Source organism: Labeo rohita, chromosome 10 (assembly GCF_022985175.1).
Source record: "Labeo rohita strain BAU-BD-2019 chromosome 10, IGBB_LRoh.1.0, whole genome shotgun sequence".
NCBI lineage: Eukaryota > Metazoa > Chordata > Actinopteri > Cypriniformes > Cyprinidae > Labeo > Labeo rohita.
The window spans coordinates 12645706-12671154 of NC_066878.1; the positions used below are offsets into that span (position 1 = coordinate 12645706).

Sequence of the window (25449 nt, forward strand, 5' to 3'; positions counted from 1 at the left end):
TGTCAATAATTGCAGTTATTCACTTGAACATTAACATACCAACAATACATAGAAAACACTGTGGAAACATCCCACAGTCTGGTATGATAAGTGAAGTCAACAAAAGGGGGAAACATCCTCAGCCAAGCTCAAATTCCTTTAGATGACCGAGTGGTGTAGATATAGCCCGTGCTGTTTTTTCTAATGAGTGTTACATTAATGTTGACCAGGGCAGTTCTATTTTGTACAATTAAGGCATGTAAACACCCAAAATGATGGCCTAAGATGGACAGAACTCAACAAACAGGGACCAAAATCATTTACATTATTTACAAAGCATCCAGTCCCCGCCTCAGCGAGACGGAAGAATGTACGAGTTGTGTACAGATGCATACATAGTCTCTCCACACGCATGCACACACCTAGTCTGTCTGTGGGTCCCATTCTATGCTGTCAGAAAGAGAGAAGAAAGAAGAGAAAGTGTGTTGGTCTCTTGCTTAATCCAGTTTGAAGACATCAGAAGATGCGTTCTGGTGGGTGAGATGGTCCCAGCAGGGAGATCTAGGTTACGTCCATCCTTGAAGAACTGAAAAACAAAACCCAGGATTAACCCACATCCACAGCCACAATGTGAGTAAAATTACAATTTACAATCTCGGCCTGTCGCACCTCACCTGCTTAAGTGCAGCTCAGCTGTTTCACAAGCATCCATGAACTCCATAATTGCTGTAATACTATCAGTTTTTCATTGTATTGACAGGCAATCACAAGTCTGTGTCCTTGAGATTTAGTTCAAGTGCGTGAAGAAACGAGGAGTTTGCGTTTCAGTTCGTCTCCTCTCCAAACATTCATCACATCTAGACTCCACTACCCCTCAACAGGGAAGAGAGTTTTTGAAGAAATGATTGATAGACGTGAGAATCTGCAGTTTCTCCGCACGATAATCTTCTAAAAAGGCATAAAGGTTTTTTTTTTTTAAATCAAACATTCAAATGACCACTTTTTTTTTTTTTTTTTTTTTTTTTTTTTTTTTTTTTCAAATGCTGTAGGATTTTCCTTCATTTGATAGTGTTGCAGAGAGCAGTGGGGATTGCAGCTCAAAGGATGCAGAAAACTCCATCCCTTTGGTGTGAGGATGAAATGGATCCGCATATATTCCCTCCGTCTCGCTCTCCGTGTGTAGCACTAAATGCAGCTGGTTGCCACTCCTTTTCGGACTCCAGGATGGCGTTTAGGTTAGTGCTGATATCCACTTCTCCTTGCTTGTTTTCAGTCATTGTCTTTTGTTTTTTGTTTTTTTTTTACAAAAATATAATCCAGTCAGAATAGAGTGAAATGCGCTTAAAGCAGAATTTTTTCTTTTTTTCCTACAGATCAAGTACCGAAATCTCCATTCCGATCCCCAGTCTCTTCCTATCCAGAGGATTCAGGTGAGTGAATGATGCAAAACATCACATACTTCAATCCCCAAACTCATGTATTAGGGAGAAAAAATAGATTCTGTCTTTCCAAAAGAAAAAAAAAAAAAAAGTACTGCTACACACTGCAGATCCTTGGCTCTCAATGGCCCTGTACCAAGAACGTAAGTAACAAGACGGCAAAACGGTTCCATCAAGGTGTTGGTAGACAAACTCGGAATCTCCAGGCGCTGTGAGAAAGTTTTGGAAGAGCACTAGCGGCTGGAGACCCGCCAGCTTGATACAGGCCATGCAAGTCCCAGAATCTGACCTCTGACAATAGGCATATTCCGAATGGTGAGGCGTGTCCCGTTTCATATCGAGACACTCAAGCCTTGTTGTTAGATGCACTGTTATACATAGTTTGTTTTGGAATACATTCATTCATAATACAACATCCTCATGAGGCAAATAAAATTAAAGAAAAAAACCTAACAAATAAAAACATTATTCAAAAAATACAAGGTAGCAGCCTAGAAAGTGCTCCAACTCATAAAGTTCAAATACTTTGTATAGAACGATAAAAAAATAAATCATTCATCCTTTTTCAACAGCAACAAAAAAGTAACACAACTGACATACAGAATCACAGTGCCCTTGTGACTGTCTCAAATCACCAGCCAACAGAATCCACACACATACACACACACGCGCACGCACGCACGCACTTTCTGGACAGAAGGCAACATTTCACATCGTGGACTGAGAATGGGTGAAAGGGAAGAGTTGTAATGTAAGTAGTTTGTGTGCAGACAACTACAACAGAGGAGCTACATTTATACACCAAACACAAACCCATAAACCCCGATTGCCCTCTTAGAACAGAGCCAAACGGGCCAAACAGCACCTCAGTCATGCTTTGAAACACTGGAGGGTAAAAACGCAATGCTTGACTGTCCCATCGGTCTCTTTAAGAGCCTATGTACAAAAAAAGCGCAAACACAAACGACTTCTGTCCGTTCACGCGCGCACTCACACTTTAGCACACATGCTCAATGAAGTACAAAATTGTATTGAACAAAATAAAAGCATGGCATTTGTTTTATACAGGTCGGTAAGCAATAAAATTTGTGCAGACTTCATCTCTCTTACGCTTGCACACGCGCTCACGAAAAACCTCAATCTATACTAACGTTTTTTTTTTGTCTTTTTGTTTTGTTAAACAAGTGCAAATCTTCAAGTTTTCAAATTCATATTTTTATAGCTTTACCATGAACATAAAAATACAACAGTGTTTGTCTTTTAGGAGAGATGCTCGAATCTCCCCTAACAATGTTTCTCAACCTCCACGTTTTTTTTTTTTTGATACGGCGGACACCGCTCCGTTCCTACCTCTCGTATGTATATTCATACAAATATTCTACACATAATATATGCAACAATATATTCACACATTTTTGCATTGTAAAAAAAAAAAAGAAGAACAAAAAAAAACAAAAAACAAAAAAAACAACTCCATTTCAAATATGAAACATTAAAGTGCAATGGTTTAGGTAAGGTGCTTTACTGAAGGGAGGCGGAAGAGGATCTCCTCTTCACGCCGAACCTCCCGATAACCTCCTTCTGCTCCTCTCACGGTGCAAGTGAAAGAAAGAGGGAGAAAGAGAGAGGGGGCGTGGACAAATATTGCCCGCCCCTTCCCTCACTGAGCAGTGCACATTCCTCTGCTGATTTGCTCCAGGTTTAAGGCCTCAGGTAAACTCAAGTAGACGGGCTGGGTCAGTAATCCTCCACCTGCTCCAGCTCACCTCCCCCCAGGAATGAGTAGCCTGCGGAGGTGGGAAACAGGAGAACAGAGGTTGAGAGGTCCGAGGGTTGACTATTTCCCTTCTGGGAATATACTAATGACTAATTCATAAACTTTTCCCCTCTTGAAGCAGGGCAGAAAATGCTTTTCAATAAGTACATCGGTAAATAGATCCTCTTTGCTAGATGAAGATCTCACTATGACCCAGACGGCAAGAATTTGACAAGGAGCCAGAACGCAGATTAAAACAACAGTGGTTCAAGGGTTATTCTGGGTAATGTATGCATGCTGATGGGTACAGTTGAATGCAACCCAGCAGGGGTTTGAGAGTGTTTATGCGTGCGTGCACGCTAACCGAGGATACTGGGGTCAGAATGGAGCATCATGCTAGGCTTTTTCTTCGCTTTTCCTCCCTGAGTGTCGTACACACTGCCGCCCTTATTCATGTGAGCTGCCTGGAACATTGACTGTAAGGAGAAAAACCAGGAAGACTTTAAACACTTTAACTTTAAACTAATTTTGAAAATGCGTGTTGATTTGCACTACCTGCAGGGGGAAGTTCATGTTCAATCCAGAGACTTCCTTGGACAGCTGTGAAAATTTCAGTACGTTAAAACTCATCCAGAATGCAAGAAAAAGTACTTTCAAGAGAAATTGTCCTTTACAAACCTGCTGCTGTTGTCTCTGGTGGTTTGCTTTCTGTTTGGCACGGCGCTCCAGGAACTGCTTGGCAAACTCTTTGGCTTCAATGGTGTCGCCCAGGTAAATGCGTATGAAGTCATGAACTTCATATGGAGACTCCACCTCCTTCAGATATGCCACAATGGTGGGCACTACAGAGAGAAATACAAACACAAGTTTAATTCCTCTTTTGGAGGAGAGAGTAGAAAAAGAAGCAGTGGCAGATAGTTACCATCCACTGAAGAGGAGTTATTTGCAGAGGTGTTGAGAGCGTGGAGCATCTGTTCACACCAAGTGGTGAAACCATCCTGAGGTTTCATCCCCTGAAGCAGCTTTAGAAGTCTCTCCTCATCGTCAGTACGCTTACGACGATTCAGCATGTACTGATCACTGAAGACAGATATGTTTGGGGTGAACACTGTGTTTAAAAACATTAAGTAGTAAATTGTATGCAAATTTGTGTACCTGAGAGAGGGACTGCTGCGGCTGTTCTTCAGGCCAATGTTGCGATGGCTGGCCTGGTTCTTCATGGCCTCATCCCACATGCCCATAGCAGGGTTGCCACCTCCGACCTTCCCATCCATGCCAGATCCTGACCACATTCCAGATGGGCCATCACTCCACTGGCCCATTGTCAAACCTCCATGCTGAAGGAAACAGACATAAAGAATAATTAAAGCTGCAAGCAGCGTACACGATCTCACCACCACCCGGTGGCTTTACAGAACCGCGAAAAGTGGGCAATATGCTTTTAAAGCGGCAAATACAGAAGGAATACGTCGAAGTCATTTATGTGTGCCAAACTTTGTGCTGCCAGCTGGTGGCGCTACGACTATAACTGAATATTGGCTTGTAGATCTCTTCAGGCCAGGACTTTTATCAAACATAGGAAGTTTGGTGCAGATTAAACAGTATGTTTAAATGAAAAATATGACATTTCCTGTTGTCAGGAGGTGGCATTATGACTATAACTGCATATTGTCATGTAGATGTCTGCAGGCCAGGACTCTTATCAAACATGTAAAGTTTGGGGCAGATCGGACATTGTATGCCTGAATTATAACAATTTCCTGTTTCATGGCTAAACAAAGTTTGTCAGGCCGCCACAGACACGCCCTTCAACAAAAACTTAAGATCTTCGCAATTTAATGTCACACAGGGCTTTAGATTACACTGACCAAATTTGGTGTTGATCTGTGGTGTTGATCTGGTGTTGATCTGAATCTCTAGGAGTTTGTTTAAATGCAACGCCTAAAAATGGCAAAAACAGCACAAAATTTGAAGAGGACGTTCAAAACAACAGACTTCCTGTTGGGTTTCGGACTTCGTACTGTGGGATTTTTTGTAGGTATTGATTGGTGTGTTACATGTGTCTATCGAATGTCATACATGTATGTGAAACACAGCTGGAGAGGCACTTTGTTGAAATGTTATAGGTGGCGCTCTTGAGCCTTTTCACCACACGCACTACTGAAACTCATATCAGATGTAAAGTTTCATAAGTTTGAGCATGTTTAGTCCCTCAAACATGTGATTCATTTTGGAGAAGAAATAACTGAGAAATTCCAATAGGGTCCTCACACCACTGGTGCCCCTTTAAACCCCAAATGATTTGCCAGCCATTGAGTTACATATTAAACAATTCACTGCTCACGTGGATGTTAAGATGTTTTTACCCTTTGCTGCTGCTGAGCTCTCTGCTGCTGCTGTTTGTGAAGTCTCTCTGCCTCCAGCTCCAGGAGTGCCATGCTCTTTCCGGTAGCCTTGCCCAGAGACAGACCTCCTGCCTGGCTGCTCCACCCTGCACCCCCTGGCACGCTCTGCTGCTGCTGGCTCTGCTGCAGAAACTTCATGATCAATTCCTGCTGCTGACGGCACTGCTGTAAAACAAAACACACGAACGGGTTACACATCATAAACATTTAAGAGTGCAACAGTCGTAGCCCAGTGTGAGATTCCGCTCACCTGTTTTCGTCTATAAAGCTCCTCCTCCTCTCTCCTCTTCTGTTCCTCCTGCTGTCGGCGCTTTTCCTCCCTCCGTTTTCTCTCCTCTTCTTCACGCTTCCTGAGTTCAGCTTCACGCCTCTCCTGCTGGATCTAACACATGGGCAGCACACGCTCAATTACCGAAAGAGCGTTATGGGTGAAGTTCACACATTCAACATGAAATGTGATCACCGAGAGGAATGATTAATTAGTGACATCGCAGTCCTGCTGAAGTTCAAAGTTTACTGGTTTTTAGGTATACACTATGTATACATATAGTGCGTGTTATGTAAAATAACACTTTAGCAGGAGTGAAGGCACTTTCAAGATTACATAAGTTACATACTTTCTGCAAATGTTCAAGAGTTGGACCCTGAGCGGAGTTACTCATGGTTAAGTCCCACAGACTGGTCTCACCGCCTACAAAACAGAAAAACCACTGGTGTAACAACAGCACTTCACAAAATAAAGTGGCTATTACAAAGCAGCTGGTAGTACCTGACTGCTGAGAGACTGAGGTAGGCATGTCCCACATGGGCCCGGTGTCTGGCACTGACATGGACCTGTTCATCGCAGGCATCATCCCAGTCTCCCCACACCTGAGGCCCAAACACATCACTCATATACCCAAATCACACGTGTATACGTGGCCAGCTGGTGCCTTAATTGCAAAGTCGGTGATACCTGTTCATGTGCTGAAATCTCATCTGAAGTTGTTGGTACAGGGCTGCAGTGGCAGCTTGTTCTAACTGTTTCTTCAATAGCTCCTGGTCCATGTTCCCCTAAAGCAACAGGAAAAACAGACAAAAATGTTGTACTTCCATCTAAATTTAATACTATTTATTGGACTGAATAGTAGAGAAGAGTCAGGAAATTACTAAATAGAACAGGAGGATATGGGATTGAGAAAAGGCCTTAAAGGGAATCGAATTTGGGTCGCTGTAACATGACCTCAATATGTCGGAGCACCGCCCTAAAAGGTTAACTCTCTGACTACTTGGATATTTTACAAAAGCAACATGCAACTCGAGGGAGTGCATGATTTTACTATGGTTAAGGGTTTAAGAACATGGTAAAAAATCATTGTAACAAAGCACTGAGTGGCTTATTACTACTATACAGTTGAGGTCAAAAGTTTACATACACCTTGCAGAATCTGCAAAATGTTAATTTTACCCACATAAGAGGGAAAATGCATGTTTTTTTTATTCAGTACTGACCTGGATAAGACATTTTACATAAGATTTTTACATATAGTGCACATGAGAAAATAGTTGAATTTATAAAAATTAGCCCATTCAAAAGTTTACATACGCTTTAGTCTTAATAATTGTTTGTCCTGAACAGTTAAACTGCCTGCTGTTCTTCCTTTTTCAGCATTTTTGTGTATTTGAACTCTTTCCAACAATGACTGTATGGTTTTTAGATCTATCTTTTCACACTGAAGACAACTGAGGGACTCATATGCAACTATTATAGAAGGTTCCAACACTCAATGATGCTTCTGAAGGGGAAACAATGAGCCAGGAGGTGAAAACTTTTTGAATTTGAAGATCAGGGCAAATTTAACTTATTCTGTCTTCTGGGAAACATGCACATATCTTCTGTAGCTTCTAAAGGGCAGTACTAAATGAAAAAAAAACATGACATTTAAGCAAAATAAGAAAAATGTACATATCTTCATTCTGTTCAAAAGTTTTCACCCCCAGGCTCTTAATGTATCGTTTTTCCTTCTTTTCCTTCTGGAGCATCAGAGAGCATTTAAACCTTCTGTAATAGCTACATATGATTCTCTCAGTTGTCCTCAGTGTGAAAAGATGCATCTCAAAATCATACAGTCATTGTCAGAAAGGGTCCAAATAAACAAAACTGTTAACTGTTCAAACAAAGGACTCATGAATAACTATTACTAAAAAAAAACAGCTGAGGATCATTTAGGTAACAACAGTATTAAGAATCAAGTGCATGTAAACTTTTGAACAGGGTCACTTTTGTAAATTCAACTATTATTTTCTCTTGTGGACTATATGTAAACATCTTTGTATGTGAAATGTGTTATTCAGGTCAGTACTAAATAAAAAAATAACACGCATTTTGTATGACCCCTCTTATTTTGGTAAAATAATTAAAATTTTACAGATTCTGCAAAGTGTATGTGGTATAAACTTTCAACCTCAACTGTACATCACAAAACATCAAACCCATTCCTCACCAGAAGTGGAGGAGGGGAGGGGCCGGGAGAGAAAGGCACACGCCCCCACATCTTGATGACTTCACCCAGGGGCTGAAATCCCTCGTCACAGCCACGTTTGACCAGCAGGTTCATGGTGAAATACCCTGCCTGAAACCACTCACACATCTCCACTGTAGTGAATGGACCTAGGTAAAAAAGAGACAATACACCAATACAGCTCACCATTTTATGCTGTAATGAACACATGAAAACCTTCCAAGATTGACGTGGTAGTGAGAATTACCTTGAATCTCCCCTTGAGGGTCTTTGTAGAACCACTTCATTGCAGATTCATGGGACAGGGGCAGAGCGCTGGCAGAGTGCGAGAGACTGTGTTGGGTGGAGTGAGAGTGTGTGTGCGTATTCGGGTGTGTGTGAGTGTGTGCCGCAGAGATGTGGCTCTCCTGAAGAGCCTGAGTGAAACATTCCTCTTCAAGGGACGTGTCTTGCAGAGACGCCACCATCTTCTCAGCCTCCTTTAAATGATGGAATTTTTTATTTAGAGCTTCTATCGTAAGAGTGCAGAGCAACAAAAGCAAGCAAGAAGCAAACACACTGACCTGCTGAAGGTGCTTCATGCCATCTTCCTCCTCGGTGTCTCCCCCTACTGTTGGAAGGTCCGTACCAGTGGTTGAGGGAGGAGAGGAGCTCTGCGTCTGTGGTGTGGTGCCACCTGCTGGAGCTGTATCTATATGAACAAAGTCCGACTTAGTCCAGAGTGTTTTTGCATTGCATGTCCTTTTCACAAAAAGAGAGAAAGCAAGTGATAGACTACCTTCAGCTGGTTGGGGTGCAGGTTTTGAAGGAGGAGTGACTATGGGTTTGGGAGTGTCTTCCTCTGCAACAGGGTGTACAGGGGCAGGAGCAGACACAGCATGAGGAGATGATGACTTTCTGTCTCCATCACACACAGTTATTGCCTCACATGCTTCCGCTGAAACAAAGAAGAGAAGTTTAGAAAACAGCAAAAAAAAAAAAAAAAAAAAAAAGTGAGGGGCAACAGCCACTTCCTGCTAAAATCAGATTTTTCTTAAAGAGTTTTCTTACATTTATCAACAGGGCTGTCCTCCTGACCACCCTCCTCTTCCTCCTTCAGAGCCTCAAATTCCAGTTCCTGGTCTTCAGGGATTGCATCTCTGGAGCTTTTCTAAAGGGTCACACAAACCTTATTTAGTCCATTTCTTTTCTTTTCTTCTTTTTTTTTTACTACTTAATAGGAAGTTACTTAACAGTTGCATGCAAGAATGCATCTGAAATTTATTTGAAGAGAAGAATGAAAGACAAGCAAACCTTGATGCACATGAAGGCTCCAGAAGAATCAAAGGTACCCATCTCCCCTTCTTCTTCATCGGTGCACCACTCAGGCAGGCCATCTCGCTCTTCCTCTCCCCCCTCACTTCCAGCCCTTCTACGTCCGCCTTCTCCATCTCGGAAGTCAAAGTCGAACTTCCTACGACGGCCTTCCCCACTGCCGTGATCCCGCCAACCGGCTGAACGAGGACCCCCATCTAGATGAGAGAAAAGACAAGTTTAAAACATTCAAATGAATAAAATCATTAAAAAAAACAAAACAAAACAAGCATATGTACCGTCACGACGAACTCCAGCAATTCTCCAGCTTCCCCCAGGTTCTGCCCCATCATCGTCCTCCTGATCTTCTCGGAGTATACGCCAGTTTTCACTGTCTGAGCGTGCATAGTCCTTCCTTCCTCCTGCTCCTCCCTCCTCAAAACCACCACGCCCACCATCACGCCTCAAGGGCTTCTCAAAGCGCCGCTCACCTCTGAAACATTAAATACTAATGGTCAGCATAACAGAACATATAAACATCTCAAACTCATTTTGAGAGAGACTGCATCCATTTCTGACGGGTTTAAGTTATACAAATGCATGTTATAAATATAGCTGCAAGCAGTGTTTACCGGGGTTCAAGCGTTTTTTTTTTTAGGCATTTAAGCACCTAAATCAATCATTTAAAAAAAGCATTTTTGGCAAATCCAGGTAATTTAACATAGAAATATTATGTTTTTTTTAACGTTTATGACTGTTATAATGCCAGCTGTGGTCTGATCTCCTTAAAACTTTGCATGCTTGTTTAGAATCACCTGTTGCATGTGCTCAGCAGGTTTTGTGAAGTTTTGAGTTTTCCTTTAGGCTTTACAGGATTTTGGGTAAATTTGGACAGGCCCCTTTTCTAAACAACCCCAGTATGATTATTGACCTAGAGAGTCCAGAGAAATGTACTGCAGTGTTTTTTTCCAGATTAAGCGAAAAATCGAGGACTAGTTCGCAAAAGTAGTTTTTTTTTTGCATCTTCTTAATCATTTAACAAACAATTTGAATGACAGCAGTGGTTCTAGAGGCAAAGTTGCCCGGAATGAGGAGTTCCATCATATGATACGAATATTGCGTGTATGTGTGAAAAACCAGGTGATGTACAATCGTTCACACCCTTGAAAAAGGCAATATCGCCACCCCACTTCAGCCAATGGTGGCCATGTTTTTTTTTTTTTTTGAGATACACCAACGTCCTTATAGACACTTAGGGCACATTGGACCAAGACCATGCTCAGCGATTTACATATTGACCTCAGATTGAGCTCTTACATAAGTGTTCTGAGATTGGCGAAAAAATGTTTCACATTCCGTTCAAGAATTATAGGCATCTTACTAAAAGTGGCCCTGCCCTTTTCAAACGTTTTGGCGTCCCTTTGCGACGGTGAGTCGAAAGTTCAACTTTTTTTTTTGACAATTATTGATATTCACTCTCCTGAGAATCTTTTTGCGCAGGTTTGGTTCCAGTCGGGCGAAAAACCTAGGACTATGACTCTCAAAATTATAAAAAAATAAATAAATAAATAAAATAATTTCGAAAATTTTGCCAGGCTCATGATTAAATCTGAGGCATGTGTTTCGTCTGCTGTAAACCAAGGATTCCAATGACATAAGATACTTGAGCCTGTGACCAACGGTTTAGGAGTGATTTCGTACTTTTGATTGCTGTAGGTCGACTGAGGCAAGGCTTGGTGGCTTTGTAGGCGGTGTGAATTCTACCATCCCTCCAAGTTACAAGTCTCTATGACTTACGGTTTGATCTGCATGATCAGTTTTACATGGAGATTGCTGATTTTTGGCCATTCTAACAATTACAACAGGGTTTCAGCACTACACGCTTGAACCCCTAATCATATAGCTATTCAGACAAATATGTGCATTGTATTTAAAACTTTATTATGTACAAATGAATGTAAAACCCACCTGTCATCCCAGCTCTGACTGCGGTGCATCTCTCGTCCTCGACCAAAACCAACCTCTTCATCCACACTTCTTTGGTAGAATCCGCCCTCTCCTCTGCCTCTCCCTGCAGACAAACAAAAGATTATTAAAATAAGTATACATAATAATGTATTTCATATCTTGGGAATAGATGAAATGTGACCTAGACATTTCTTGAAATTCACCCAAATGTCAAGCATCACAACGTGCTCATGATTTGTAATTACTTACAAAATTAAGATGAAGAAACACATGTAATTCAATTCAATCAATTCATTCAATCATTTATTCGTTTTATACTCATGTCCATACTGAAATTATTTATTATAGAAGCATGTCATTTCTACACTAGCATTAAGAAACAGAATTGGAAAAACAATGGCAATTTTCAAACACTCGCCCATTTGCCAAACAATCCCAAACAGAATGCTGCAAGGATGACATTTTTGTAGACCAAAACCTCAAAACTAGTTAGAATTTTAGCACTTCCCATTCCATCGCCCTAATGTCTATGGGTTTTTGGTTAAAAGTCTGAAATAAGGTCTGTGGTTAACACAAGCTCAAGATGCTTTCACAATGTACTCTATGACATACGCCTATAAATACATCAGAAATAACAACTTGTGTTTTTTTTTTAAAGCTTTCACTTGTAAAAGGCAGCTGCTAACAAGTGGCTAAGTGTGGCTACAAAGGCAGTACAAAACTCATCTACTTCTTAGTTCTCTTTCACATCCTCACCATGTTTATATGCACAGCATTTAACTTTTTACTTCTGGAGATTGTATTTAAGCTTCAAAATTCATAAAGGGACATCAGATGTTCATTTTCCACAAGACGATATGATTCTTTAGTGAATTCATGAAATGTCTGCAACATACATCTTTTTACCTTGTCCATAGTGACCCGTTTCAGTGCATGTCTTTTTAAATGATAATGAGCTAATGCTCATCCCACCGCTCTCTTCTGTTTTTGTGTATTCAGCGGCACATTACCATCAAAAACATCAGCTGCTCGAGGACGGAGAAAATGGCGGACAGGGTACAACTGGCTGAGGGCTGAAATATGCTAATATGGGACAGTCCGTGAGTGATTGTGGGCGGTGCCTGAGCAGTATGATGTCATACTGCTCAGAAAATTAAAATGGCTTTATAATTAAGAATGGATTTTTATAACTGTAGGGTGGTTGTGTCCACACACTGCTAAGACAAATTCATATGCAAACACTGTAAAAGTAAATTTTACTGTTGATTTGTGAAAATTAACATGAAGAAAACATGTAAGAATCATAAAATTTTGTTGGTCACAGAGCTAATTTTCTGCAATAATCCAAAAGTTGGTGGGAAAATTCTATTGGGTTTTTATCGATTTAACCAGGATGAACTTCCAGGTTGGCCTACAAAAATATGTAATCACTGCAGCACTATTCACACTATTGGTTACAACCCACCTCGACCACCTCGAGTGCTTCCACGCCCTCTAGCTACACCTGTTGGTACAGCTCCACCTCCTTTACCCATAAGCCTTAGCACAGCCACGCTGTTCACAGACATGGAGAAGTTTCTCTGAAAGGTGAGAAATAAAGATCAATCATATGTACAGAAAAAAAAACATTATTACTTACATTATCTAAAGAAATACACAGATGAAATTTGCCTTGTGACTACAGTATACGTCACTAACCTGCTCCTCTTCAGTCAGGGGCACCAAGGCCAACGGCTGCTGAGGCTCATCCTGCAGGATAGCAGCGAACTCCTTATCCTGCATGTCCTCAGGGATCTAAACATGCAAACAAAATGTCCATCATGTATGTGATTGACAAACAATTACCAATTCTTATATTAAAGGGACAGTTCACCCAAAAATGAATAAAGGTGTTATTTTTGTTTTCTTTGCACGCAAAAAGTATTCTCATAGCTTCATAAAATTACGGTTGAACCACTAGATGTCACATAGCCTATTTTAATGATGTCCTTACTTCCGTTCTGGGTCTTGAACATGGTGGTTGTGCCAGATTGGAATGACATGAGGGTGAGTAATTAATGACAGAATTTTCATTTTTGGTTAAACTATCCCTTTAACACTTACACTACAATAATGAAAAGACCAGTGACTTACACAGGTAAGTCTGTTCGGTTTAATTTATTTGACTTTTACTGCAGGTGCCTTGAGTCTCTCACCTTGTTATCTTTGACATAAAGTGCTAACATCTCCTCGCGGCCATAGCGGTAGTCGGCCAACTTGGACTTTGGCATTGCAGGGGAAGGGGGAGGGGACGTCACACTCCCCCCTCTGGATAGTGCACGGAGCCTGAAGAAACCAGCACCCATTTAAACAGAATTAATAATTCTGGATTCAAGATGTGTATATGCAGAAAACAATAAGAGTGATTGATCTTTTATTTATAAAAGAGAAGAAAAATATCACAGAGAAAGGGGAAACATCTGTTTCCTCCAGTTGACACTTATAGGGAACAGAAAGAGAGATCGAGAGACAAAAAACACCTACAACGAATGTGGCAGTTCATAAATTTACCACACACTAAATATTACTCACAAAGCATACCAATAAAGGGAAAACTATCCAAAACTAATTTTAAATGTTTATCAGGCAAAACAACTGCATTTTGAGTTCCACAGTCACGTTTTAGTTTTTTTAGTGGTGCAAAGGTAGTAAAAAAGAATGTTCCTCCAAAATACTGCCAAAACGTAAATTAAAAAACTCAAGTAAAAATAGTTTTTGGCAAGTAAATAGACCAAAATTACTGGCTAGAGGGATGGTAACTAAAACAACTTCTTTAGGTAAGAGCTACGTCAGAAAATTAAAAGACTTTTTGGGCAACTTATTGAATTTTTGTTCATGGCTCCATATTTGCTGACCATAAATGCACATCTGCAGGAAAGAGCATGTTTATTTAAAGACATACTGAAATACATATATTACCATTCTGGACCGAAGTTAAGTGTCTCAGCAGTCATATTCTGTATGTCCAGAGGGCCCAGGGTTTCTGATAACCAAAGGAAAAACGAAATAAAAGCTCACAACCAAACACTGAGCATTAACACATCAAAATGTGAGATTTAAATGTTACAACAAGCATGTCTCGTTGGAGGGGAAGTGCTTACCTTGTCCAAAGAACAGGACTGTAAAGGACCAGTATGATCGGGGGGGACAGGAATGAGGTGGTTCTGTCAGAACCCGTACGGTGGTTCTGTGTGCTGAGGTGGACTTGGTAGTTCTAAACTCTGTATGAATATTATAATAGCTGCCAGTTTCAGAGAGATAACGGCTGATGAATATCTAGCCAGATATAAGAACTCCTAAAGATGGCACGCCACCCTAATGTGCCAGTAACTTCAGATCTTTAAAAAAAGATTCAACAATTTGAAAACACTTCAGAGAGAAATAGAGAAAAACAAACACACTATGATTAAGAATTTGTGGCAGCATAAATAACAGCAATTGCTGTTTGAAAAAACTTTGAGGGCAGTTTGTAATGCCGTAACTATTGCTGGGTAACTCTTCTCTCAATTCTTGATCTCTTTCACATATATTCTGAATTTTTGTGAATTATTTTTACATAGGCAAGCATTCAGCTCCCAACTCCTCACACCTGCAAAGAAAGAAAAAAATACTGTTTTATAGTGTAAAAAATGGTAACACTACAATAAGGTGTCATTACAAATACATTTATTCCACCATTTACTAATCTTTGTTAATGTTATTAAAAATACAGTTGGTCATTGTTTGTTCATGTTAGTTCACAGTACATTACCTAATGTTAAATATGTTGAATATGCATTTGTAAATGCTGAAATTCACATTAACTAAGATTAATAAATGCTGTAGATGTATTGTTTATTTTAATTTATGTGAACGTAGTTAACTAATGAACCTTATTGTAAAGTGTTACCCAAAAAATAAAATCCATACGCATTACATGCATCCTTAAAAAGACAGAATACACCTTGTCATATTCAAGTAGTTACAACATTTTTCATAGTGTGAAGCTGTACATCATAAAACCACGTTCAACAACATTTTTCAATTTCATAATTGTTATACATAGTTTGGTTGCCATCATGTTAATGGAGACTGGATGATTTTTTTTTTTTAATTAAAAACTAAATTATCACAGGCAGTGTTATTTTAGTATTACTTATATATTATTATATTACTTATTAATATTTTAAACTATTTTTTTAAACTCTTATTTTTATCCTTATTTTATTTCAGTTTTAGTAAGTTTAGTACTTTTTTATTTGAGTCAGTTGCTAAGGCAACATTTTTTAATTTTCATTTAAGTTTAAGTTAATATTAAAACATTATTTAATTTCATCAGCTTTACTTCCGATCACAAAACTAATAAAGTAAAAAAACATTTTGCACACTTGCTGGTCTATCACTAAAATAAATAAATAAATAAATAATTTGCAATCAGTTTTAGCAACTCAAATATACAACTTCTATTATAAATTCAAACACGAATAGGCTTATAACATTCATTTTAAAATCAGAGTTAGACCTGTATTTTACCTACTTATGATTAATCCACTAAATCCCAGATTTTTCCCAGCTAAGTAAGCAAGAATTCAAAACGGATTCGTTTCTTAAAAAGACCTACTAGTCACCAACTATAAATTAACAAATTAATATTTCAGGCAATTACGATGGCAATTATACCTGAATGCATTTTTGACACTTTATTTTAACAAAAAAATCTACATTTTTTTTTTTTTTTTTTGAATGTGTATCAAAAAGTTACCTCATTAAACTATATTGATATTTTAGTAGTAGACCCTTCAAATAATATATATTAAACATGGTAGTTTATCATAACTATCTATATACTATTATAACTATCTAGGCCTATATATTAGTTTATTATATATAGGCCTACTTTAAATGATTATGTGACACATAATACCTTTAAGAGAGGCAACTAGAATGAAACAGCTCTGGTCATGTGACAATTTACACAAAATAGTGCTGTCAAACGATTAATCACATCCTAAATAAAAGTTTCTGTTTACATAATACGTGTGTGCACTGTGTACATTTATTATTTATATATAAATACACACACATATGTGACCCTGGACCACAAAACCAGTCTTATGTTGCACGGGTATAATTGTGGCAGTTGTCAAAAATACATCGGAGGGGTCAAATTTATCGATTTTCCTTTTATGCCAAAAATCATTAGAATATTATGTAAAAATTTCTCACCGTAAATATATCAAAATGTAATTTTTGATTAGTAATATGCATTGCTATGAACTTCATTTGGACAACTTTAAAGGCGATTTTCTCAGTATTTTGATTTTTTTTGCACCCTTAGATTCCAGATTTTCAAATAGTTGTATCTCGGCCAAATTTTGTCCTTTCCTAACAAACAATACATCACCAAAAAGCTTATTTATTCAGCTTTCAGTTGATGTATAAATCTCAATTTCGAGAAATTTACACTTATGACTGGTTTTGTGGTCCAGGGTCACATATATATTTTACAAATATATTATGTGTGTGTGTGTGTGTGTGTGTGTGTGTGTGTGTGTGTGTATATGTATATATATATATATATATATAAAAATGTATATTTTGATATTCATATAATTTATAATTATATCTAAATATATTTAATATATAAACAACATTTTCCTAAATATACACATGCATGTGTGCGTATTTATATATATACATAATAGATATACACACACATACGTACAGAAACTTTTATTTTGAATGCGATTAATCGCGACTAATCGTTTGACCACTAAAGCAAGTAAAAATACGCATGTAATAAAGTTATTCTACAGTTTCTTTATAATAATAGAAAACTACGTGTAAAAACAACAAATCCTTTTAGACACTCCAAACTTTTGCTAAACAGGATTAAATGGGTTAGTTAACATTTTGCAAAAGCCAAAAAGGGACTGACTAAACAAAAAACTTGTTATAGTTTAGCATCCAAAACCCTTCTCTGAGAACTTTGCAAACTACAATCATAACTCCACAAGCAACAGTAACTTACAGCTCAGCATGAGTAACACTCGCCGCGTTGTTATGCAACACAAACACGCAACACGCCGAGAGGCGTTTTCTAATGAAGGTTAAGTAATCTACTTATAAACAACGAAACAAGTCTAAGACGTTTTAAGGGGACCAAGAGCAGGAAACGCAGCAGTACCGTCTCAAATATGATCGCGCTGCGCCCTGGCGCCTCGCTGCAGGCCTTCACTAACCTTACTCCACTACAAGCCCTTCAACCATCCGACACAGTGAGATTCACTCCAACGACGTATTTGTGTGATCACCACTAAAATGTCATTACCCGCCAATGCACAAATCACACTTGCCATTAAAAAGTTGAAAATGATTTAGCACGCACCTCTTCTGCGAGCCTGCTGGCCAGCTAGGCTAAACTAACGTTAGCCAGCCACTATTTTCTCCAGAGTTGGATCTTCTTGAAAGAACTCACACTTTTTGCACGTACGTGCTGCGCAGGAACCGATGGATTGAACTACTGGTGTGTCTCTGTTTTCAACACTCGTCTTGTGTGAGTTCGATGCTGAATTGTTTATCTATATTTTTTCCTGTGTCTGCAACGGTCGCAATGAATTTTTTCTGTCTCGCTCGGTCGTCTTGTTGTTTGTGTTTTACAAAAATGGCTGTTGGACATGAACCACATGAGAAATTCATCCAATGAACCGCGAAGTTCTTCTTCTTCGTTTTGTTTGACGGCGGATCGAAAACTAAAACAGCGCATTACCGCCATCCACTGCTAGCGTGCGCCAGAATCACTGCGTCTCGAACAACACAGTCAAAATTCTAATGGTCTTCGTTGTTTTTGCTGTTAATAATAATAATAATAATAATAATAATAATAATAATAATATCACACTGATCATTAATACTATACCCAGTTTTTAGTCATCACTTTTGTCATTTGTTGTGCATCTGCATTATTATTATTTAGAAAAAAAGTAGCAATGTTTTTAAAGATATAATAATAACAACAATAATAATATCACATTGATCATTATTAATACTATTAGTTTTTAGTAATCGCTTTTGTCATTTGTTGTGCATCTGCATTATTACTACTTTGAAAAAAATATTTGCAGTTTATAATAATAATAATAATAATGACAATAATTATATCACATTGGTCATTAATGCTATCAGTTTTTAGTCATTGCTTTTGTCATATGTTGTGCATCTACATTATTATTTAAAAAATATTATATAATAATAATAATAATAATAATAAATATCACATGAATCATTAATACTATTACTTAGTTTTTAGTCATTTTTTTATCATATGTTAAATAAAAATATTTGCAGTGTTTTTAAAGATATAATAATAATAATAATAATAATAGTGCATTATAATAATAATGTATTAACCTATTTTACTTAATAAATAAATAAATAATAAATAAATAAAAAAATTACAGTTCATTATGGAAAAAATTGTAAGTTTTTTTTAAAGCTTTATGTATATGGAATACAGTAATAAATGAATGAATGAATGAATTAATTAATTAATTAATAGATTATTACAAATTAATATTTATGAATAAATAAATACAAATGACAGTTTATTTAGAAAAAAAAAGCAATGCAGCTTAAAAAATGCAGTGCTTTTTAAAGCTTTATGTATATGGGGATACAGTAATGAATTAATACATTAATTAATAATTAAAATAATAATAAATACATAAATAAATAGATCATTAAAAATGACAATTTATGAATAAATAAATAAATTGCAGTTTATTTTGAAAAAGCAATGCAATTAAAAAACAATTTGCAGTGTTTTTTTTTAAAGCATTATGTATACGGGGATACAGTAAAAATAAAAAATACAGTGTATTTTAGGAAAAAGTGATGCCAATTATTTAGGAAAAAAACATAATTCATAAAAGTGTTTTTAAAGCTTTTTTTTTTGGAGATTTTTTTTAAGTGATGATAATAAATGTAAATCCAAAGAATAAATTCTGTATTATTTTTTTCCCTGATCTTTCCTTTTCTTTTCTTTAAAACAAAAAGACTACAATATACACTAATAATATAGGAGCAATGGGGGAAAAGAAGAAGAAAAGTTATTGAAGAAAAAGGGGGACTGTTTTGTTGGGTTTCATTTTATTTTTTTTTTTGTCTGCTTTATATTATACCCACTTCTTCAGCTGCAGGACCTTTAAGCAGTGAGGAAGGTGCGTCAGGAGACCGTCGAGCAGTAATTTGACTATCATTAGTGTATGGAAAATGAGCACGCCAGGACACTTTCATAGGAGTTATTCAAAGGAGATTTTGAAGGAGAGCTGTTTCATTACAGTCTAATGGATCACCGAACTGTTTTGCTGGTGTTTCTCTGCTTTCTGGTCACTGTGCGCTCAGAAGTGCAGAAAGATTTTTCACCCGAATGCCGTGAATTTATGTACATGGGCACCGCCCCACGGGGTCTGGAGAACCGCTCACTCAAAAAGATCTGTCAGCGTTATAACGGCAAGCCTCGGTATGTCACTCTGTATGATGTCGTGGATCACATCCCGGTGTATTCCGCCTACACTTTCAAACGCTCCGATGGCTTCAAGAAGGTTGATGTTCCTTGGATGTTCGAGCCTCAGGTAACCAACCGTCGAGTTCTCATTTCACACGTAACTTTATTTATAGCTTGTAGACATAAAAACAAGGCTTAGAGAGCAATTCTTTTCCTGGCGAAAAACCTGAACTGAACTTATGGTCTCTTAGTTTGGTCTGTTGTTTTAAACATGCTTTGGACACTTTTCCACTGGTCAGACTTGTGAAACCAGCTGCTAAACTAGTTGAACACCAAGATTTAAGACCAATTTAAACCAACTAAGACCAGCCCTAGGCTGGCTTAAGCTGTTTTTTTTTACTTCATGTCCTTGGTCCTATCTGGTTTAGATGGTCTCCCTGCCTGACTATGAAAAGTGCCAGAAACACCTTTACAAACTAATTTAGACTGGTTGTATAGCTATATTTTTCATAAGGTACATATTTTATGTACCTACTGTTTGAAACACCTCAAAATTCTGTTGTTGTATTTACATAACTATTCTGTCTTCATACAGCTCTCCACATCATCAGAATCTGGTGAGATGCAGCCATTTCCTCCCAGCGATTTCCACGACAGTTTTTCAGACGCCCAGGCCGTCTTGGAAGACTACTCAAACATTGTCAATTTCGAACGAGGCCATTTGAACCCCGACGAGCACCAGGCTCACCCCGACGACAAGGCAGCCACTTACACCCTCACCAATGTGGTCCCACAGGTCCGCGAATTCAACGTGGGCTACTGGAAACAACACGAGCACATCATCCGCCGTCGACTCAACAACTACTGCCGCGGTAAGGCGTACATAGTCACCGGAGTCACCACATCTGGTAGGATGATCCGTAGACACAACATCGACCGAGTGGCCGTTCCTACCTACCTGTGGTCAGCATACTGCTGCGTAGATTACGATCACAATGCCCCGTTCGATGAGCGATCCAAATTCCCGGCCTTCGCAGCCTATGGGCTCAACGAGAAAGAAGGAGCGGAGGTCATCGAGATGTCTATAAAGCAGCTGGAAGATTTTTTGAAGAAGAACACCTTTGTGGACAAGAGGTTTCAGATTTTCTTTGGAAACTGTGAGCCTAATGATTCCATAATGGCAGTCAAGACTTAGGTCTTAGATCTTTCCAGATCTTTCAATGGTCAGAATTGTGTTCTGTAGAAAGAATATTCTGCCATATGCTCTTAAATAAAGATGACAATTCGATTTTAAAACCTAATGACACAGAAAAGCCATTTTAGATTCCAGTGAAAACATTCTTTAGTTCATCACAAAGCAATTTTTGCATCTACACTACTGTTTAAAAGTTTAGGTTCAGTAGGTGTTTTGAAAGAAGTCTATTGTTGTTTACCAAGGCTGCATTTATTTGATGAAAGTTACAGGAAAGCAGTAATATTGTGTAATGTTATTACAACTCAAAATGTTTGTTTTCTATTTTAATATATTTTAAAACTAAAATTTTCATTAGCTGTTTTCAGTGTCACATGATCCTTTCATCATTTTAATATGCTAATTTGGCACTCACGAAACATTTCTTATTATTATCAATGTTGAATGTTACTATTTTTTGGAAACCATTATCATTTTTTTTTTTTAATTAGAAATTTTGTAACATTATAAATGTCTTTTCTGTCACTTTTGATGGATTTAATGCACCCTTGCTACATAAAATACTTTTATTAAATACTAACTAAATGAGTGAATTAATAAATAAATAACGGACCCCAAACGTTTGATTGGTGGTATATGTGATTTGAAGAAACTAGAAACCAATACATTGATCTGAATACAAAAAACACTGAAAAACCTTAATTTTTATGTGTGTACTGAACATGATTTAAGCATCAGAACCTGAAGAATATTCCTTAAGATGCATTTTACTTAACTGTGTATGATTGCAGATGAAAATTAAAATAATTGGATATAACACTATTCACTTTTTGTCTGTTTTTTTTTTTTTTGTTTGTTTGTTTAATTTGAAGAGTAAACATCTGTATCCATTTTTTAGCCTTGACTGGTAGAATGAAGTTCCAACTTAAGTTTCAGAAATATATTATATCTTCTAATTAAGAATATTTATCCACGAGAGGACTAAAAAGAGTAATGAAATGAGAGAGATTTAATGACTATAATCATCTGGGGCCTTAAAGGTTTTATTAGGTCCATTAACTTCTTTATAAAACTGCAACAACTAAATCTTTTCTCACTTGGTAAGCATGTTTACTGTGATTTGTCTGAATACTGTAACTCTTCTAAAATAAAAATTGACCACTTAATCTTCTCTGTTTGCCTGGAGTCTGTCAATTATCAATAATAATAATAAAAAAACATGAAAAACTCAACAACATAAAAGCTCTAGGTGTTCTGGATAAACATTTTTAAAGTAATACAATAATGAAGCTGATATCACACTCCTATTGCTTGATCTATTTAATATGTACACTGCCTACCGATTCTTTTCAAAGGAAAAAGTTGATTTTGTGTGTGCATGCAAGATTAACCATGCCATGAATATGAGATAGCTCATGTAATATCAGATAACCAAATAAAAGTGGCATAAAGAGGAGGTGAACGGAGTCCTATTCCTTCCTAATCCCTTGTTCACACAGGACACAGACTCCATAAAGGCTTATCTCTCTATTACTTTTTCTTTCATCACCTCTTCACACTCTATTGACGACTGTTTGTTCTCTCGCGATGGGGAGTATAAAATAACCTCATTTACATTTTTAAGACAGCCATAGTAGTCACCCATAAATATCAGATCTACAGAAAAGAGGACCTGTATACGTATGGCGAAAGAGAGAGAGATAATAGTTTGCTCTGGGAATATGTGATAAGGTTTCTGCACGGCATTTTCCTGAACCATCATGTCTCTCCCTCCTGTTACTGATTACTCCTTCCAAAGAAACCAGTGGTTACAAAGTGAGGATTACTCTTACTAATATGGTTTACTCCAGATTAAACAAGACACACACACACACACACACACACACACACACTATATAACCAGGCATGGGCAAACTTGGTCCTGGAGGGCTAGTGTCCCTGTAGAGTGCAGTTCCCACCCTGATCAAAGACACCTGAACACACTAATCAGTGTCTTCAGGATTACTAGAAGGCTATAGGCAGGTGAGTTTAAAGAGTTTAGGGCTAAATTCTGCAGGGACCCTCAAGAACCGAGTTTGCCCACGCCTGCTATATACACTCAAGTCTAGTTGGCTGTTCCTAGTATGCAGTGGTTAATACCAAAGTCCCATAGAAAGTCTGTTCACTCAGCGGCCATATTTGCAATGCCTCCAGGAAGCTATTCCTATTCATTTAAGACCAAGACCTATCTAAATGAATGGGGGAATCCTGAAACCTCAAAAACTGCTTGCTGAACTTGCAATTAAATTACATTTCAAATCAGCAACAAAATCTGAAATAAACTGCCACATAAATGTTGTTCCTTATTTTACAGTCTAGACCAGCCAATGTGAATGTGGAATCATAAGCCTGAGTCTCTAGTTTCTGTAGAAATATATAATGACACTTTTCGCCATACTGCACGTTGCAGTTTCGCGAACTCATAAGTAATATGAGTGAATCGTCTTTGTATATCTATAGTCTTTGTTAGTACCTACCAAAAGTATGCAAGGGAGGTCAACTGGTTCACCGGCGTCAGTGTCATGGACAGGGGTGTCATAATGGGTGGAAGGTTTGGACAATTCCAAGGTCCTGATGAGGGGGAGGGGGTCTGAACACAATTTCTACCAAGGCAGACCACCGCCCAACACCTTACCCAATCCATACGCAATTTCAAACAATGGGGCCACAGAAACCATAGCGGCGCCCCTGGTCATGGATATCTAGGGCTCACTGATGCACATGGGGAGCGAAGGCAAGGTCCAGTCACATAGCTATTGTAGCTCAAATTGCTGAAAACTTAATGTTGGCCATGATAGAAAAGGTGTTTGGGGGTCCACAGACTGTTACGTTGGGTTATGTAGCCACAGACTGGTCAAAGTGTCTATGATGACCCACTGCTAAAAGAGTCTACAGTGGGTAGCAAGAGTCAAAACTGAACCATGGAGCATGGTCTGATGATTCATGTTTTCTTTCAGATCTGATGGATGGCCGGGTGCATGTGCATCATTCGCCTGGAAAAGATATGGCAGCAGATGCACTATGGGGAGATGGCATCATGTGACGGTTACTCGGACACATACCACCTCCCTAAAAATATTTGCAGACCACCCTTCATGGTAATGGTGTTCCTTGATGGCAGTGGCCACTTTCAACAGCATAATGCACCTTGTCACACTGCAAAAAATGTTCATGAATGGTTTGAGGAACATGAAAAGTTCAGGGTGTTGACTTGGCCTCCAAATTCCCCAGATTTTAACCCAACTGAGCATCTATGACATGTGCTGGTCCAACAAATCTAATCCATGGAAGCCCCACCTTGTGTAGATGTAGCACCATCCCTGATCATGGATACCCAAGGCTCATTGATGAACAAAGGCAAGATCCAATTACACAGAATTTCTACCGCAGCTTAAAAATAGCTGAAAAACTTAATGTTGGCCATGACAAAATGGTGTTCAGTAGCCACAGACTGGTCAAAGTGTCCATGATGACCCCTGTCCACCACTAAAAGTGCCTACAGTGGGTAGTAAGAATCAGAACAGAACCATGGAGCAATGGAAGAAGATTGCCTGGCCTGATGAATCATGTTTTCTTTTAGATCTGATGGATGGCTGGGAACGTGTCTGTCATTCACTTGGGAAGAGATATCAACATATGCACTATGGGAAGATGGCAGGCTGGTGGAGGCAGTGTTATGCTCTGGGCAATGTTCTGTTGGGAAACCTTGGGAAACTTTGACATGTACCACACCTACCTACAGATTGTTGCAGACCCTCCATGGCCATGGTGTTCCCTGATGGCAGTGGCCTCTTTTAGCAGGATAATACACCTTGCCACACTGCAAAAATTGTTCAGGAATGGTTTGAGGAACATGAAAAGTTCAAGTCAACCTTGGCCTCCAAATTCCCTAGATCTCAACCCAACTGGGCATCTATGAGATGTGTTGGACCAACAAATCCGATCCATAGAGGCCTCACCTTGCAACTTGCAGGACTTCAAAGTTACTGTGTTCTGAGTTGTTGTAAGGACATTACTAGATGTTTGCTAGGTTATTCTGAGTGGTTGGTAGGTTGGTAAGTCAATTCAACACAGCCTACCCTCAAGTCTCCATAACCTCTTGATCTGGCTCTGGTCCCTTTTTCAGTCTCTGGATAATAACACACCTCTAACACACCTCAAAAATACACATCAAAGCAAAGTAAAAAAAACAGCAATAATAATATATAGATTTCCTTGAGCTAGAACAAATTTATGTCCATGTAAAGTGACATCTGTACAAGTTCACCTAAAGGATACACTCTACTCTTTTAGGCAAAGTCCCATCGGTTCTGTTTTGCTTATCTTATCAACACTATTCAAAGTAACCAGCTT

At 38.4% G+C, this 25449-nt stretch overlaps 2 protein-coding genes across 3 annotated transcripts; one reads left to right on the forward strand and one right to left on the reverse strand.

Moving 5' to 3' along the window:
* Window positions 1-807: 807 nt before the first annotated feature.
* On the reverse strand, window positions 808-18043 carry gigyf1b (GRB10 interacting GYF protein 1b). 2 transcript variants are annotated; one of them, XM_051120956.1, is made up of 25 exons: window positions 17748-18042; window positions 14482-14969; window positions 14300-14363; window positions 13537-13666; window positions 13040-13135; window positions 12807-12921; window positions 11342-11444; window positions 9673-9866; window positions 9374-9591; window positions 9131-9230; window positions 8859-9017; window positions 8644-8771; window positions 8328-8559; window positions 8063-8229; window positions 6535-6632; window positions 6349-6449; window positions 6197-6270; window positions 5830-5961; window positions 5541-5744; window positions 4330-4511; window positions 4097-4254; window positions 3853-4016; window positions 3730-3774; window positions 3539-3650; window positions 808-3205 (listed from the first exon to the last, which is right to left on the reverse strand). In XM_051120956.1, the coding sequence occupies exons 3-25, from the start codon at window positions 14332-14334 to the stop codon at window positions 3156-3158; spliced, it is 2997 nt and encodes a 998-aa protein (XP_050976913.1). In that variant the 5' UTR covers window positions 14335-14363; window positions 14482-14969; window positions 17748-18042; the 3' UTR covers window positions 808-3155. The 2 variants fall into 2 exon arrangements, with proteins under 2 accessions (XP_050976913.1, XP_050976912.1); XM_051120955.1 differs by having other exon boundaries at window positions 3730-4016; window positions 17748-18043.
* Window positions 18044-19470: 1427 nt separating this feature from the next.
* Window positions 19471-22210, forward strand: zgc:172339 (uncharacterized protein LOC564384 homolog). Its single transcript, XM_051120405.1, has 2 exons — window positions 19471-19992; window positions 20461-22210. Exons 1-2 carry the CDS (start codon window positions 19705-19707, stop codon window positions 21058-21060), a joined length of 888 nt encoding a protein of 295 aa, XP_050976362.1. The 5' UTR covers window positions 19471-19704; the 3' UTR covers window positions 21061-22210.
* Window positions 22211-25449: the final 3239 nt, after the last annotated feature.

Excerpts from the sequence above, each read along its gene's own strand:
- zgc:172339 (XM_051120405.1), top strand. The coding sequence starts at position 19,705 with ATGGATCACCGAACTGTTTTGCTGGTGTTTCTCTGCTTTCTGGTCACT. Across the intron at positions 19,993-20,460 it reads CTTGGATGTTCGAGCCTCAG|CTCTCCACATCATCAGAATC; the intron begins GTAACCAACCGT and ends GTCTTCATACAG.
- gigyf1b (XM_051120955.1), bottom strand. The coding sequence starts at position 14,334 with ATGACTGCTGAGACACTTAACTTCGGTCCAGAATG. Across the intron at positions 6,450-6,534 it reads AGATTTCAGCACATGAACAG|GTGTGGGGAGACTGGGATGA; the intron begins GTATCACCGACT and ends TTTGGGCCTCAG. Across the intron at positions 4,512-5,540 it reads GAGCTCAGCAGCAGCAAAGG|CATGGAGGTTTGACAATGGG; the intron begins GTAAAAACATCT and ends TGTTTCCTTCAG.